Source organism: Lynx canadensis, chromosome D3, assembly GCF_007474595.2.
Source record: "Lynx canadensis isolate LIC74 chromosome D3, mLynCan4.pri.v2, whole genome shotgun sequence".
Classification (NCBI taxonomy): domain Eukaryota; kingdom Metazoa; phylum Chordata; class Mammalia; order Carnivora; family Felidae; genus Lynx; species Lynx canadensis.
Genome location: NC_044314.2, coordinates 73,412,193 through 73,429,445, shown reverse-complemented (window position 1 = coordinate 73,429,445; position 17,253 = coordinate 73,412,193). Strand labels below are relative to the sequence as shown.

At 48.0% G+C, this 17,253-nt stretch overlaps 3 gene segments (V, D, J or C); all 3 read right to left on the bottom strand.

The window, feature by feature from the left end:
• LOC115528231 overlaps nt 1–17,253 on the bottom strand; it is a 917,695-nt gene that overhangs the window by 661,280 nt on the left and 239,162 nt on the right.
• Nucleotides 1–17,253, bottom strand: part of LOC116738411 — a 688,014-nt gene that overhangs the window by 628,346 nt on the left and 42,415 nt on the right.
• LOC116738409 lies at nt 16,045–16,549 on the bottom strand. The segment is given in 2 exon segments: nt 16,045–16,376; nt 16,491–16,549. Coding segments are annotated over 2 exon segments (378 nt in total).

Here is a 17,253-nt window from a genome sequence, read left to right as displayed (position 1 = left end):
CTTCCCTCGCCTTCCTGTCCCCAGGCCTAGAGGTTTATCAGTGACAGCCAAGGCCAGTCCAGGGGTCCTGGGTCACAGAAGCATGGACTGCATGGTGGTCTTGGAAAAGGAGGGGATGAGGTCACTGGAGAGGGAGCTGCAGGTCAGGAATATGACCTCAGGGAACAGGATCTGGAAGGATAGACAAAATCTGAGCGAACCATTGATTAAAGAAGTCTTCCTCCTTCCTGCCTTCCTTTCTTCTCCTGTGAGAACTGGGCATGGATATCCTCTTGCGTATTTCCTTATTTTTAATGAGAATTTCATTCTCCACAGGGATCACTGCTGGGATCCCTGCGACTCCCTCCATTTGTCTCAGACTTTTATTTTTATTTTTTTTAATTTTTTTTTTCAACGTTTATTTATTTTTGGGACAGAGAGAGACAGAGCATGAACGGGGGAGGGGCAGAGAGAGAGGGAGACACAGAATCGGAAACAGGCTCCAGGCTCCGAGCCATCAGCCCAGAGCCCGACGCGGGGCTCGAACTCACGGACCGCGAGATCGTGACCTGGCTGAAGTCGGACGCTTAACCGACTGCGCCACCCAGGCGCCCTGTCTCAGACTTTTAATCCCAGCTGTGCCTCTGGTCAATGCCACTCATTAGAGATTTAGCTCCACAGCAAATCCTAGGACAGAACTTGGGACAAGGAGACCTGGAAGATGTCACTGGGGGTCAGCTGGAGAAAGATGACAACAGAGGAAACAGGGAAGGGGGAATGACACATGTCCCCCAGTGGGACACAGGGAGGTGACAGAGTGGACCCTCAGCTATGGGAGATGGAGGGATGTTCCAGAGGGTCTTGTGGAAGGAGGGTGATGCCCAGAGAGACAGAAATGCCCTGACTGACACAGGTGAGGTCAGGTGGGAGAGCAGGTGGAGGGCAGGTGAGGGGTCTGCTGTCCCCGCGTCACATGGCAACCATGATTTAGACAGGTGTGGAAACATCACAGACAACCAGGGCTGAAGGATGCCTTTCCTCTCCCATAGGAAGGATGGGGGTGTTACTGTAACTCCTTGACTGAGGGCGTAGTCTGCACCATTCATTCGTTCATTCATTCATTCAATTCATTCATTCATTCTTTCATTCAACCCACATTAATTTCTGCAAGTGTAAGATCAGTGCTCATCACAGTGTGAAATAAAATATGATTTTCTATTCATTTCAGAGTTGTGGTATACTGTCTGTTTCATATGATGTGCATGGTTGCTGTTTGCCTTTCTCCTTCTCTGTATTTGACAGCCCAATTTATATTACCCAAAGGTTCCTACCCAATCGATTTGTGTCTATTTATCAAAGGAATCCTTGATACACTGGGAAAAAAAGGATACAATTGTATATGCACCAAATGTAAAATATAAGGAGTATCTAAAACTTAAGACAAAAGGAAGAATCAAAAAGAGTAGGGGCGCCTGGGTGGCGCAGTCGGTTAAGCGTCCGACTTCAGCCAGGTCACGATCTCGCGGTCCGTGAGTTCGAGCCCCGCGTCAGGCTCTGGGCTGATGGCTCAGAGCCTGGAGCCTGTTTCCGATTCTGTGTCTCCCTCTCTCTCTGCCCCTCCCCCATTCATGCTCTGTCTCTCTCTGTCCCAAAAATAAATAAACGTTGAAAAAAAAAAAATTTAAAAAAAAAAAAAAGAGTAATTGACACATCTGAAAAATACAATGTCAGCTTCCATAAGTCACCATGAAATATAGAAATAATTGACGAATATCATATTGCTTAGAAATAGCAACTGAAATCGGGGCAGTTTGAAAACTAATGAATTTATTCTTTAGTTATCATAATAAACTGGGGAGTCACACTAATCAGCCGGGATCCCTGACCTTGCAGGGAGCCCTGAGCCAACCCAAGAAACTCTCAGATATTCTTAAGGCACCCCAAGTCAGAAAATCCTTCCCTGCTGGGAAGGCCTGTGTTTCAGGAAGGATTGGAAAACTGGATGTGGGAGAAGAATCCAGGACCCTGGAGTCCCTCACGAAGTTGGAAGGGACAGAAAAATCCAGCTAACCCCTAGTGTCTTTTAACATGAGTCAGAATTACAAATAAATGCAACAACACATCAGTAATCAAGGGTTTTTAAGGGAACAAAGGGAATACAAAGGTTAACAATCTCCACCAGGCCAGGAAAGTGCTTCATCACATCAGAGACAACACAGCAGAGGGCAAACTCCCAGCACTGTGTCAGAGGAAGCAAGGCCCTGCATTCCTTTCCCCAGGTCAGGAGCCCAAACCTCCTCCAGTTTATACTGGCTCTGGGAGCAGGCCCCTGGCCCCTTCCCCTCGCGGGACGGTTACTTCTGCTTCGTTATAATGTCAGTCTCCACACGAGGAGGAGCGCAAACTGCACGGACATAACCTAGGATGCAGGCACGGTCCTGTTTTCTAAGTGTGCCCGTGAGACCCGATGGCCACCTTTCGCAGGGTGACAAAGTCCCCTTTCTGAATATCGATCCCGATGACTGAATAAAAGGAACCCGCTCACTCCTGCTCTGAGACTCAAGGCTTTGCAAGTTATTCCTCGTGATCTCATTATTTTGCTGCAAATCCAGTTTCTCTGTGAGACCACACACCTGGCAGTCTCTAAATTTCACTCTGGGTGGAAAGAACTCACCTTAGTTCCAAGACTGCAATTTCATTTTCCTCTCCCTCTCTCTCTAAGTTCTATTACTTAAATATATAAATTATAATATATGATATATAAATTGCAACATGGAACATACATATAATGTGTATATGTAATCTATAGTGTTTTATATCATACAAGATACCTATATTTAATAGTTATATAATACAGTTACAGATGTAATAATTCAATATAACATATTACACATATTTAAAATGTGTTTATATATTGCTTATATATTATACATAATTTTGTAATATGTAATATTTATTTATAATAACTAATATATATATATATATATATATATATTTCTTTTTGCCCCTATCAAGGGCCCAGATGCCCTCGATGACAAAGTAGCACAGTCTGACAGAGACCCTTGAAGGAAAGCTGGAGGCTACAAGGTGAGAAAGAATGGGGGTGATGACCAGCCATGCACAGATGATGGAAAGAAAGCCACGCAAATACTTTCAGGGGAGGTTGCTCCCCTACCTGCCAACCCAGCATCTTTTCTCTTCAGCCCTAAAGGTAACTCCCTGTCTGTGAGAGGAGGTAAAGAAAGAAATCAGGACAGGCCAAGGAAGCCCCGAGTTCTGCTGGGTGAGGACATGTTGCTGGAATTCCCATCCTCCCCTCCCCAGGGGTCCCTTGCTCTAGAACCAGAGAATATTGCAGGTGATTTTTTCATTATGCAAACTTCTCCAGGTGTGGGATTACCTGTCCCTACCTGAACACCACCTGGGCATTGACTCCTTGGGGTTGGAGGATGAAACATGGGAGTGAGGGAGTCAGAGCTGAGGGCTCATGTGGGTCCCTGCAGGGTCACACTGCCGTGAGGACACTGCCTGACGAGTGTGCGAGAATTATTAGAGTGGTTCCCTGGTTGGTCAGCTCCAGAAGCCTGGCCAAACAGGACAGGTCCCACAGTGCCACCTGCTGGGCTTAGACACTAAGTGGTCTAGTCCTTCTGACACCTCCCAACACCCCTGGAATGGTGTCCAGACTTTTGCAGTTGGATCTAGAATGGTGCCATTGACGGATGCAGAGGGATGAAGAGGTGCCCTCTGTGCTTTTTTTAGGACTGGTTGTATTTTTTCCGGGTCACTAATGACCTCCATGTGGTTAAATACATGATGTATCGATTGCACAGTGTTAATGCTACCAGGTATTACCTGACATCAGAGTTTGCCTCTTCGAGGTGCCTGGGGTCATAACCAGTCTAGTGTCATCTTGAACCTAATGAAAGACTTAAAGTTCTTAGAGTTCCAAGGTGGTTCACGCCTCAAAATAATTCTACTTGGACTTGCCTTCCAGTTTGACCATTGTTGTTGTGGGTTTAGATTCTCCTGCTAGGTCCCTTCAACCCACACCGCAAGGACTTCTGATGCTTGTCTTTGCCATGAGGATAGAATGCTGTCAGAGAAATGTGTCTTCTGTTCCTGATAACTTTTCTGGGTTCAAATTTCCCTTGAACTTTAGCCTGACAAATGCTTATAAATTTGACACTCTGATATACTTAATATATCAGTTTTATAATTTTATTCAGTATGAGTATTGGCATAAACAAAACGTTAATATAAATGGAGCCCTCTTCCCTTCTGAGGGGTTCTCCACTTCTCTTTCACTGAAAATGTTGGAGTAGTAATGACCTATTGCTCTACATGCATTGGACCCTAACCAAGATTTTTTGTTCAGCACTCCATGGAATTCATGAGGGTTGGGTGTTTAACATCTCAGTCCAAAGAACAGACATTTATCCAACATCTTTCCAAACAAAGAACCAGAGGGGGTGAGCAGTAGACCTCTTTGGATTATACTGGGGGCAGTAAGCACTTGGCGAGACATCACTGAATGTGGAGATGGATTTGGATGGTGTTGGTTATATCTTCACAATATTAAGTCATCCATCTTATGGACGTGCTGTCTTCCCATATATGTAAGTCTGTTTAATATGTTCAGCAATGTTGGGGCGCCTGGGTGGCACAGTCGGTTAAGCGTCCGATTTCAGCCAGGTCACGATCTCGCGGTCCGTGAGTTCGAGCCCCGCGTCAGGCTCCGGGCTGATGGCTCGGAGCCTGGAGCCTGTTTCCGATTCTGTGTCTCCCTCTCTCTCTGCCCCTCCCCCGTTCATGCTCTGTCTCTCTCTGTCCCAAAAATAAATAAACATTGAAAAAAAAATGTTCAGCAATGTTTTGTAGCTTTCAGTTTCCAAGGCTTTTGGCCATTTGGTTCAGTTCACTCCTAAATGTCTTGTTCTTTTTGATGCTGTCCTGAGTGGAGTAATTTTGTAGTATCCTTATGGGCTTCTTCAATGGGCTTCTTCAATGTTGGTGTAGAGAAAGCCACCTGATTAGTCTAGAGAATTACTACTTGAACTTTTGTAGGAGATGCTACATAGATAGCATTTAGGGTTATAATAAGAGTTTGTTTCCTATGTGGGAACAGTAGGAACAAGTAATGAAGCAGGAGGGAATGAGAAAGTGACGCTCTGCCTCCATGGCCATGAAATGAGCAATCTCACATGGCAGACACTGTGCACACGAGGAGGTAAATAACCAGATAGAACCCAGGCCATCTCCACTTATGATGGAAACTGAAAATTCTAAAGCTTTACTTCCTTTCAAGTTTGAGAAACACTTCATTTCTATGTTCCAGAACTTTTTAGCTATTTGTGAAACATAGATTTCGTAAGCACCAACTATTCTCTGACGGGTACAATGGGGGAGTAACACAGAGGGTCAGGGAGGAGCCGGCTCTGTGTTCCTGTCTCCTGTGTTCCTGACCCAGTGGTTCTATCAGGACTGAGAGGAGACCTCTGCTTCCAGAACTCTGCTTCCTCAGGGTTTGGCCCCTGGGAGAGGACACCAGACCTCCCAGCACCCAGCGCCTCTCTGCTGGCTGACCAGTTCTCACTCCTTCCTTCAGCCTCCAGCATCTCCCCACACTTCCTCTCTGAACCCTTATTCCTCTTCTCTTAGATCAACATCATCTAAAAGAAGCCCTCTAGCTTTGACACCCACCTTGGACTATTGGATTATTTCAAGGTGGAGACAAAAAACGTATTCCACTCCAATTATTCATCTTTTCTTTTATATTTACAGTGGGATTATGCACTTAGTTACCTATAAATTTTAAATTACAAGTTATTCCCAGATAATTATACTTTTATTTTATTGACTCATGTGCTGCATTACTGAGACATCTTCAATTACAATTTAACAAGTTATAGAAATCATTCAGTATTTGTCCTCTATAAGTAAAAGACCAATAAAGTGCGATTTTCAAATACAAGATCGTATTTGAAATGTATGTTAATATCTAAAATACGTAGGTGTCAGTAGGGTATGACATGTGCACAGACAAAAGTTCAGGGTATTTCATGTTGAGGGGTCATGGAGACCACTTATGTGAATCCTTAGGAGAGGAGGTTGCCAAATATCATCAGTCCTTCCTGAGATATGTGGGTCTGTCCCACCTAGGGATGACAAGTGATTAGAGTGAACAGAAATGGGTCAGTCACCAGATGGGAAGGAGCTCAAAGATTTGGGGATGCCCTGGAGAGGAGAGAAGGTGAAACAAGGAAGTGAAGGGGGAGGGAGGAGCCTCTAAGGCAGAGAGAAAGGACCCCCTCTGCCTGGTTCATCCCACACTCGCCACACAGAGCCCCTGCCCCTCCGCAGGAGAGCTGTCTGAGGAGCCTGCAGAATATGGTGAAAGGAAGGGCTGAGGGCATGAAGAAGCTGGACGGGCACAGAGAACCTGCAAGAAGATTGATCCAGTCACAGCTCAGGCTACTCTCAGGTCAGAGATGCCCTTGTGAGCTGAATAAGCTGTCATCTGTCACTTAACCTTGTGTCTCCCATTTTGAAGGACTTCCACCTCCTCACTCCTCTCAGGACACCCTACAGCCTCTCTTCCCATCAGAAGATTCCCGTCCCCACCTGCCCTCCCTGACATTTGGTCACCTGGGCAGGGACCGTAATTGTGCTGACTTTGCAGCTCCTGCTGCTCTGGATTCCAGAGTAGGAGCAGATGGCAGTTCTGGAATAGTGAATAGGGTGGGGCTCAGTCGGGGGGGGGGACCACCTTCTGCAAGTGAGGGCAGGAGCTCCTCTCTGAGCTGCACTTGGGTGGCAAGGAGTGTTCTCATACGCATGGTATTTTGCAAATTAACACGGAGCCGTATCGGAAATATGACAGCGTAGCCTCCTGAGGGCCACCCTGGGGACTGGGGACAGGATCCCATTCCTTTTTTCCTTTCATTCTTGGGAACGGAGTCATTCATGCGAATAGGGGGCTGCCATTCCCCCTGCTGGTCCCTGCGTCCCTCTGTGCTGGTGATGGTTCTAGTCACAGAGAGAAGGAATAGATGACCAGGTTTCCGAAGGGCTGAGGTAGGACCAGTATCTGGTTTCTCCATGGGTTAGAGGAGTCACAGTGCAGAAGAGTCACACATGGGTGGGGTCATTGCTCCCAGTCCCACTGAAGCAGGCTCAGGCTCTTCCCATGTATGGGAGAGGTGGGCATCAGTCCCTGCTCTCTTGTCAGGCACAGCGCCCCCTAGTGTCCCCGGAATCATAATCTGTATATAAATCTAATCGGTACTGCAAAATCAGGTTTTTAAATGAGGGAACAATTCACTTACTAACCGTTGCATGAAAATGGATAATACACAAGTATGGGAATGAGAAATGGCATGTGGACAAAAATCAAAAGTGAAAAAATCATACTGCTAACGTCTAATAAGAATAATTGAAAAGCGTGCTAACGTCTAATAAGAATAATTGAAAAGCGTACTTTACTAGGAAGTAAAAATGGTTCCATCAAAAAAATGAAAAACAGACCACTTTCCTTAGAATAAAATAGACAACATTATTAGGAACTCTTCCACAAAAATGTGTAAGATGTGGTTAACTTCACGAAAAACACCAACAACCTTCAGGGACCATAGTTTCATTTGATATATATCAAACAAATATATATATATATATATATATATATATATATATATATATATATATAATGAATAACAAAGGACAATTTAAATTACTATAGAAAGAACTGTTGCAATGATCCATACACTTGATATATAAAATACAGAAAAATGAAAATTGTAGAAATTATAAAATATGGAAGCAAATCTTCTAAGTAAAATATCAGCAGTGAGATTCCATTATGAGACTAAAATAATCTGACATTGGGACCATATGTGATTTATTGCAAACATAGAGTGGAATTATATGTTGATAAATCCTCTAAGACATCATATTTGTAAAGCAACAGATGAAAATCATTATCTCACTAGAACACGAAAGATCCTTTACAAAATTGAAAGAAAAGTCCTGATAGAAAACACATAAAATGGCAACAGAGACAGTTATACTGTGATAAGACACTCTCTCCCACACACATAGAACTCAGTCCCACAGCCAGGAAATTACCTAATGGGGTGAGGGTGGGAAGGACATTTCTACAAGGTGAATAGGCTAACGTGACCTAAACACCATTATCATTCAACATCCTTCTGCAAGTAAGTATTAACAATGCAAGTGAATAACAAAAATCACTGGTTGGATCTCAGCACTGATGGGAACGGACAGGAACTCATTTCAAAAGACCGCAAAACACAATTCACCCATAGATACTCCAGGGCTGGTGCAACAGTGACAGAAGAAATCACTCCAAAGAGCAAAAAGAACAGGCATTCCTAGTGAAGATTAATAAGAGGATTACACAGGTCTGGAAACTTCCAGAAATAGGTAAATGGCCAAAGATGGAGATGCTAGATCCTGAGAGGTCAGGTGGGAAAGGGGCACACTGGACCCCAGTCCATGAACTTTCGTGAAAAGAGACCTGTGTCTCAACCTAATGGGCGAGATGAGCTTTCTGTGTCCCTTGAGTCCCTTTGTCTAGGAAGGGGCTTAAGGAAAGGCAGAGCCCTCACTCCCAGGTGGCGCTGCTGTGTGTACCTGGGCACATGGCGGCAGCAGCAGGAGCATCAGAAGCAGAAGTCACAGGCTGAACCTGAGCAGCTGCTGGGGCCTCGCCCTCCCAGCAGATGAGAAAGGGGTTCTGCTTTCAGTTCTCATGGGCCTGGGACTCTGTGTGAGCCCGAGATGCTGTCCCAGGAGGGGCAGGGAGGAGCAGGGTCCCTAGAGGGTCTAACCATCATAATAGATGAGTATTTGGGAGCACATTTGCGGTAGCTGTTGTTACCAGGACACATATTGAACACTCCTGATGTGTCCTGACTCAGACCGAGCTGGATTTGGTGTCCCTATTTCTGCCCTGACCTGTCACGGACTCTACCCTTAGAGCAGCCTGCCAGTGACATCCTGGACTATATGCTAAATTTGAAAAAAATCACACGATATTGCTTCCAAGGACAGGCTTCAAGCTGAAATTTAAAAGAATGTGGAAAGACTTTGTAGACACACATATTCCCTGGAGCGGGTCTCAGACCCCAGTTGATATCAAACAAACAAAGAAACAGCTGACTTGGCCAAAAAGTCAGGGTTGGATGGCAAGTCCCATTGCTGTGGGACAGGTTTTTATCTCACTTCCCCACAGGCCTGGAGCACTGGATGAACACTGATACAGTAGTCAAAGGACTGGCAGTAATAATCAGCCTCGTCCTCGCCTGGAGCCCAGTGAAGGTCAGAGTCTGAGTCATCAGACCTACAGCCAGAAAATCAGTCACGGACCCCTGATAGTCGTTTGCTATTATCATAGATGAGGAGTTTGAGGCAGCCTTTCTTGGGAGCTGTTGGTACCGGCTCACACCAAGAATACCGATGTTGTTGGGGCACCTGGGTGGCTCAGTCGGTTAAGTGTCCGACTTCAGCTCAGGTCATGATCTCGCAGATTGTGGGTTCGAGCCCCACGTCGGGCTCGGTGCTGACAGCTTGGAGCCTGGATCCTGCTTCAGATTCTGTGTCTCCCTCTGTCTCTGTCTCTCCCCCACTTGTTCTCTGTCTCTCTGTGTCTATCAAAAATAAATAAACATAAAAAAAATTTTAAGAATACGATGTTGTTGGCACTTCCAGTTCAGGAGATGGTGACTGTCTGGCCCAGGGAACCAGACAATGAGGCTGGCTGAGTCAGCACAGACAGGGCCCAACGTCTTCCCAGGACCCTAGGAGTGGGAGAGACAAAGAGAGGGGGATGCTGGGATCTGGAGGTAAGAGGGGGATCAGGGCCCATGTGTCCTCCCAGGACCCTTTTCCGGTCCCTGCATACAGTTACCTGTGCAGAGAGTGAGGAGGGTGAGCAAGGCAGGTGACCAGGCCATGGTGGGGGTCATCACTGATCCTGCCTTTTGTGGTCCCACTGCTGAAGAGCCCCCCCTAATATCTCCCTTCCAGAGGGCCCATCCATGCAAATGAGACCCCAGCTCTCTGCCCCCTAACTGGTCCTGCTTTAGGTGCCTCTGCCTGAGGATGTCCAGGGGGTGAGCAAGAGAGGTGCTATGTAGAGCTAGGAGTGGGAACGTCACAGCTGTGACCCATGATCAGAGGGCACAGGCAGTGGCAGGTGGAAACTCCCAGCTCTGACCATCCCTGACTCCTCAGACACAAGTGATGAGCACCCCCTGGTGTCCAGGCCTGGACACAGCGTTATGTGACATGGTGACCAGAGCCCATCAAAGAGAGCTCCTGCCTCCCCACTGCTCTGTCCACTGTCCCATTCCTTCAGGCCAGGCCGGATGCCCGCTATGTGACCTCCCATCACCTCAGGGTGCACTTTGCTCTACTCAGGCTCCACGTAGTGAGTCCGTCCACGGTTCCCTTGGCTGTTGATGGGGCAGGACAGAGGTGGTGACTCTGGCACAACCACACAGATGAGGATCAGGGCCAGAGCAGCGACGGGTCCACAATGACGCATGGCCAGTTCTGCGCAGGAGGCTGATTTCTTCCCTCTTCCCTGGTTCCTCTCTGGGCTCAGAGTTCTCTTTCCCAGAAGCTCCCTCAGCACTGAGGAGACAAGGAGCCCTTTTCTCCAGGTTGTGGGTAGACGCCCTCGTGTGCCTTCCTAGGGGGGTTACACACTGACCGTCTTCGTCGTCTGTCACTACTTCCACCTCCGCGAAACAACAGTTCTCCACACCCTGTGCTTAGTGCTTCCCTCCTACGATCTGTCCCCCCAGCACACAGACCCAAGACTGCAGGAGCCCGAGTGTGGCCCTGACCTCAGAGCACGAAGGGCAAACCTGCAGGAAGCTCCAGGAGGGAAGGAGTGACAGCCGTGGGTGCTCTGACAGGGACCTCGTCGCAGACTTCATGTGTCTGTCACCATTTGGACAACTGTTGCCTCAAAATGAACGTGGGTGATTTTATACAACATTCAGCTCAGTAAGAATATTTAAACTCAACCACACTGTCAACGGGAAGATGCAGGTATTTAATCACCAGTGTATTTTCACAGATTCGTGCTTATTGCTGAGACAATATGGACTGAAATAGTAGTTGAAAAAAGATGGATGAAAAAATAATGAAACGATATGACTTTTGGTTCTCGGTTGAATAGAGTCTATAAACTTGTTTCTAAATCATTTCACTTATTATTATTTTTATTATTATTATTTTAATTGTGAGTTTTGTACACTAGGTCTTGTCCTGCAAGTAGGAGTAGGAAAGCCCAACGCGGTGCCCAGGTAAACACCATGAAGAGCTAGTTCCTGTGAACTTCAGACCCACCTCAATGATGGAATTAACACACAGAGCTTCCAGGATGGATGCTTAGGGGTCAGACTCATCTCAGGGGTGGGTAGAACAATAGTCACTGTATCTTGTGTCCAGCAAGTTCAGAATAGAGTAATTACTCACTCACTCTCCAGTGACTAGAGGAATGAATTTCTATTACCCAAGACCAATTTGACCCAGAAGATTCTTTCGAAGAGCCCACTTGTGACTCCAGGTGAAGTGGAGATAAGGAGCACTGTGCCCCTGAAGTCACAGTCCCTGTGGCCCTCAGTTGGGACAGACTTTTCAGTACAGGTCCATTCTGGCTGGAGGTTCACTGGAGTGTCTGGGGGAGTGACGCCAGCCCTGAGAGCACAGGGAGGGCCTGTGTTATGTCCTCATGAGCCTTGAGCTCCATGGGAGCAGCACTGACTCTGCTGTCTCAGAAGCAATCTACTGATCAGCCTCAGGCAGTGACTGGAGCCCAGAGATGGTTGGGGGGTGAACTGCCCAATGGACGGAGACTTGCCCTGGGATTCCTGAGCATAAACTTGTCCCAGAAAGCAGATGATCAGGGCACATCCTGCCCTGGTGACAGGACCTCAGTTACACTCGATGTCACTGGGTTTCATGCTGGTTGGGGTTCTGCCTCCTGGAGGCTGTTTTACTGAGAATGGCTGGGTGAGCTCAGGTTGACCATGACTTCTGGAGAGACAAAGAAGCCCAGAAATTGCAGAGTCCAGGACAATATACACTCAGGAGGGAGTTCTGTGTGTGTGTGTGTGTGTGTGTGTGTGTGTGTGTGTGTTTGTACGTGGGAGCGTGCATGCGCATATGTGACCAAAAATGAGGTCAAGTTGCCCTTAAATCCTCTTAAGGCTTCTCCACACACTGAGGGATGGCTCTCCATCTGAGGGCCCAGGATTTTTAATTTAAAAGTCAATGTCTTAAAGCCATTTCTACTGGAGGAGGATTTATTAGGCAATTGTGGCTCCTTTGAGAGCAGACCTTTTAACGCTTCCCGCAATCAGAAGTCCGGGCCTTGTCAAGTGACAGAAGCAGGAAGGAGAATATGAGGGGATTCACACAGCTCTATCTTCTGGTCATTCTCCTCCCTAGAGTTGGGCCCTGGAGACTGGAAACTACAGCAAGATCATTTCCAGTTCCCTCTGAAATCCTAACATGGAGACGGAGTTCCTACCTGAAGAGCCAGATGGAGAGACTGAAGGCCTAAGCCTGAGAGATGAGGGAGCAGAGAGGAGAAAAGAAGGGAAGGTGTGGGCAGTGTTATCAGGAAGAGTCTGTAGAGTCTGGTCCAAGTTCAAGTGTAGCTGATTCAGAGAGAGGAGACTGTGTCTATGACCAGGGTTATTGTCAATATGTCAGCTGTGGATGCATCAGTAGTGACACAAGGTCACACTTTATGGAATGAGATGGTGGAACTGATGTGTGGATGAATGTTTTCTGGGTAGCACGTTCAGTTACAGATGCAGTATTTATTCCTGTTTATCATCCAGACCCCATGGGGACGTGAAGTTGGGCTGTGTTATGTCAATGTCAGTGTCTTCCTGGGATGCCCTGTGCTGTCCCGCGTTGCAGGCATAACCTGGGTATGTCTCTTTCCTCTGTTCAGGGACAGATCTTCCTGAAGTTATGTAACCCCTGCTTGTGCCTCCACATAAGTTTCTCAATGAAAAGAGGCTGAAGCCGAGGTCTGTGGATCCAGGGGTCTTACATCACTTCCTCCTTATCTGAGACGCTGTGAGTAACGATAGCCGTTCCCACTGCCGTGAGCTGTAGCACAGTAATAGTCAGCCTCGTCCTCAAGCTGCAGCCCAGACATGGGCAAAATTTCTGTATTAGTGGAGACATCTTTGGATCCAGAGATATGACTGGAGACCCCAGGTCCCAGGTGCTTCTATGAGTCTGAGTAGTAGAACAGGAAGACCGGAGAGGGCTCCCTGCCTCCTGCTGGTACCAGAAGATGTTATAACCACCAACACTCCTGTCCCTGCTCAGGGTTCAGGTGAGTCTGGCAATTGTTTCTGGAGATGCGGAGAGGGAGAGCAGCTGGGTCAGCACAGGCAGGGACAGGGAAGTATAAACACAGACACATCAGAATGAGGAGAAGGAACAGAGTATAGACACTGGAGGATGTGAGCCAGAGGATTCTGACTCAGGCTGGAGGCCAACCCTAGAGTGCTGAGGTCTGTCCTTACCTGCACAGTGACAGAGGAGCATAAGGGGGACATGGGTCCAGGCCAAAATGACACAGACCCTTATTAGGCCACAGGGCTGGGACTGGGATGTCCCAGGCCTCTCTTATCTGCTACCTGTGGCCTTCTCAGAGAGGCTTCACATGCAACTGAGACCACCCCTGCCTCTCCCCCATGTGCCTTCACCATGTCTGAAGCCCTTGGAAAGGGAGCCTGCCTTATGCAGCTGTTTCCCCCATGAGTGGCCCCGGAGGAAGCAGTTCCTGGGACTACACACAGGCCCCTGTGCAGGGGACTCTGCCAGGCCCAGAGAGAACAGTCTTTCCCAGTCCCCATGGAAAGTAAAAAGCCCAGTCTTTGGGCCTACCGTCAGTGGAGGGCTGCCCAGCTGGGAGCACGTGGCCTGCAGAAACCTCTAGACACCATCTCCCAGCACCTCCCGCGGTTCTCTGGGCAAACCTCTCCTTTTTACCTGCTCCCCCTAAACCCCTCCTTCATCCACTTCCCTGATGACTGTATTTCTACCGGATGAGAGTGATCTTCCAGAGAAGGACGGAAGTGCCGTCCTGGTGAGCCTTCCCCGACTGGGCTTCCTCTGTGGACAGGGGACTAGCGGGAGGGACGTGATCACACCTGACCAAGGGGAGCCTGTGAACCACTGTGGAGCTGAAGAAAGGACAAAGGGAGCAGACAGCAGAAGGGATCTGTCCCCGTGACAGGCTCGGAGGAGGCAAGCTGCCTCTGGGAGTAGAGTGTGAACAGGAGCTCGCCTAGGGACACACACCTTCACAGAGGAGGACACAGAGTGTGAGGATGTGAGGCCCGTCTGGAGCAGGGCAGACAGGACTCAGCAAATTCAGATGAGGCTTCGGCAGGTGTGAGGACAGAGCAGGGCCTGAGCATCCAGCAGGGACCTCTATGGAGCCATCATGTGATCTCCCCTCCATGTTCCCAGAGGCTTTTTATCCAGGCTTTGCCTGCCGTCAGCGCTGCTCATTAGAGATTTTGCTCTGTGGGAAGTCCTAGGACAGAATTTGTGACAGGGAGAGCTGGTTGGGGACACTGAAGGGACAGCTGTGGCACAGCACAGGACACGGAAGGGTGTGTCCCCACGTGGGACACAAGGAGGTGATTGACTGGACCTCAGGCTATGAATTTCCATCCTCAGAACAGAAAATGAGAAAATAAACCTTGAACTACATAGGATGAAACAAGTAATGAATGAAGTGACCAGAGTCTGAACAGATACCAAATTAGACATCAGGGTAGAAAGGAACAGAGGGAACAAAACTGCATTCATTGAAGAAAGGAAGCTGCTGGAAATGAGGACAGGAACAGCGGCATCACATGTCCAGCAACATGGGACTGTCACCCAGGCAAACAGGGAGATCACACTGAGGTCACCGGCCTCAAAGCCACGCTGGAGTCACAAAATCTCGGTAACATTAAATATTTAGCAGGGTCTGTAGTTTATAGCCTGTGAATATTATATAGCATCTATTTAAAGAGACTCTGATTCCGGACTTCAAGCTGGATTACAGAGCTGGAGTCATCAGGACAGTATGGTACTGGCACAGGACAGGCACAGAGATCAATGGAACAGAATAGAAAACCCAAATACATGGCCAGTTCATGTCCGACAAAGCAGGAAAGAATATCCAATGGAAAAAAGACAGTCTTTTCAACAAATGGCATGGGGTAAACTGGACAGAAACATGCGGAAGAATAGAACTGGACCACTTTCTTACACTTATTTTTCTATACAAAAATAAAATCAAAATGGATGCAAGGCCTAAATGTGAGACGGGAAACCATCAAAATCCTAGAGGAGAACACAGGCAGCAACCTTTTGACCTTGGCCTTAGCAACTTTTTACTAGAACTGCAGGGCACAAGGCAGGCCTCCCCTGGATGGGCCACACTGACATGAAGGTTATCATGAGTTAAAAAGCAGTCGATGCCCATACACTCAGGAAAAGCTCTTCATGTCTCTTCAAGTGACTGAAACATTCAGGGGGGGCAGCTGCCCCAGGAAGACAGCTGGCACCACAGACAACTGCACTAGGATATGAACGAGGTGGGGCAGACGGGGACCCAGCAAAGCCTGTTTGGTCACAGTCCTCTGTGTCCCATCCTTTCCCAGGGGCCCTGCACACATTGTTTATGAAACATCTACTCTACTCTTCTTCTTCTGTCTGTGAAGTGCATTTCTTTGCATTGAATACTAGACCCCTACCTCCTTCCATGTAATTCAGAAAAACATAGATCTCATTTTGCCTGCGTGTCTTTTGACTTTCTAGGTCTATGTTGACTCCCATATGTTCACTATTAAATTTCTTGTGTGTCACTTCAATCTCCTCAAGGACAGGTCTCACCACAGAGGACTCTCCCCTATAGGATCCTCCACAGAAGCTTCTCAATAAAAGAGGCTTGGAGACAAAATCTGTGGACCCAGAGGTTTTTATCTCACTTCCTCGTTATCTGAGTCACTGTGAGTAACCACTGCCATGATATGTAGCACAGTAATAGTCAGCCTCGTCCTCAGGCTGTGGTCCAGAGATGAGCAGAAGCCCCGCATTGGCCGAGGCATCTTTGGACCCAGAGAAGCAGCTGGGGACCCCGGGGCCCTGGTGCTTATCTGAGTCTGAGTAGTAGTACAGGAGATACCGGGGAGGGCTCCCTGGCTTCTGCTGGAACCAATTTATGTAGTAGCCTCCAACATTGAAGCCGCTGCTCAGGGTGCAGGTGAGTCTGGCTGTTGTTCCCAGAGATGCAGACAGGGAGGGCGGCTGGGTCAGCACAGGCTGGGACAGGGAACCTGCAAACAGATAATCATGGGTGATGAAGCTAGAAATGGAAAAAGGAATTCTCAGGACTCTGAGCACAGGAATAGAGATTTGGGGGCTCCCTGTGTCCCCGGGCCTGTGCCAACCTGTGCAGTGAGACAGGAGCATGAGGAGGAGAGGAGTCCAGTCCATGGTAGCACAGCTTCTGGTCCCCACAGTGGGCTGGGCTGCCCCAAGCCTCCTTTTCTCCTCCACCCTCTGCCACAGGAGGGGCTGTCCATGCAAATGGGTCCCATCCAGTGACTGCCCAGCCCCTCCCTTGTGCTGGAACTCATCTCATACCACATACTGAGATGAATGGAGGTTGCTTTCAACCCCAGAGATAGGACTGGGAGGAAGCACCTGCTGAGGCAACACACAGGTCCCTGCTCAGGGGACTCTGCTAGGCTGGAGGAGACACAGCTGCTGAGTCCCCTCAGGTCCCCCCCCCAATCCCTGAGTCCCCTCAGGTCACACAGGGCCCTGCCTCCAGGCCCAGAGTCTTGAGTGAATGGCCCTCACTGAGCAACAGTGTAAGGACCACAGGGCAGTCCCACAGCTCCCCCTGCTGGTCACAGGGCACAGACTTCACGATGGCCAAAGCCCTGTGAGCCCAGCTGGTTTCTGTGACTCACCAGGTCCCTGTCTATCTCCACGCATCAGTGTCTGGCTCACAGATAGGGTTCCATCTCCTGTGTATTAAAGCCATGGGTTCTAAATACTCTCATATCGATTTATTTGTGTTTTAATCTACCATCATTACCTAATTTATTTATTGTACCAGTGACACATTAAAGAAGCACGACATAGGAATACAAACTGCACAGTAGTGCAGCCGCTCTGGAAAACAGTATGGAGGTTCCTCAAAAA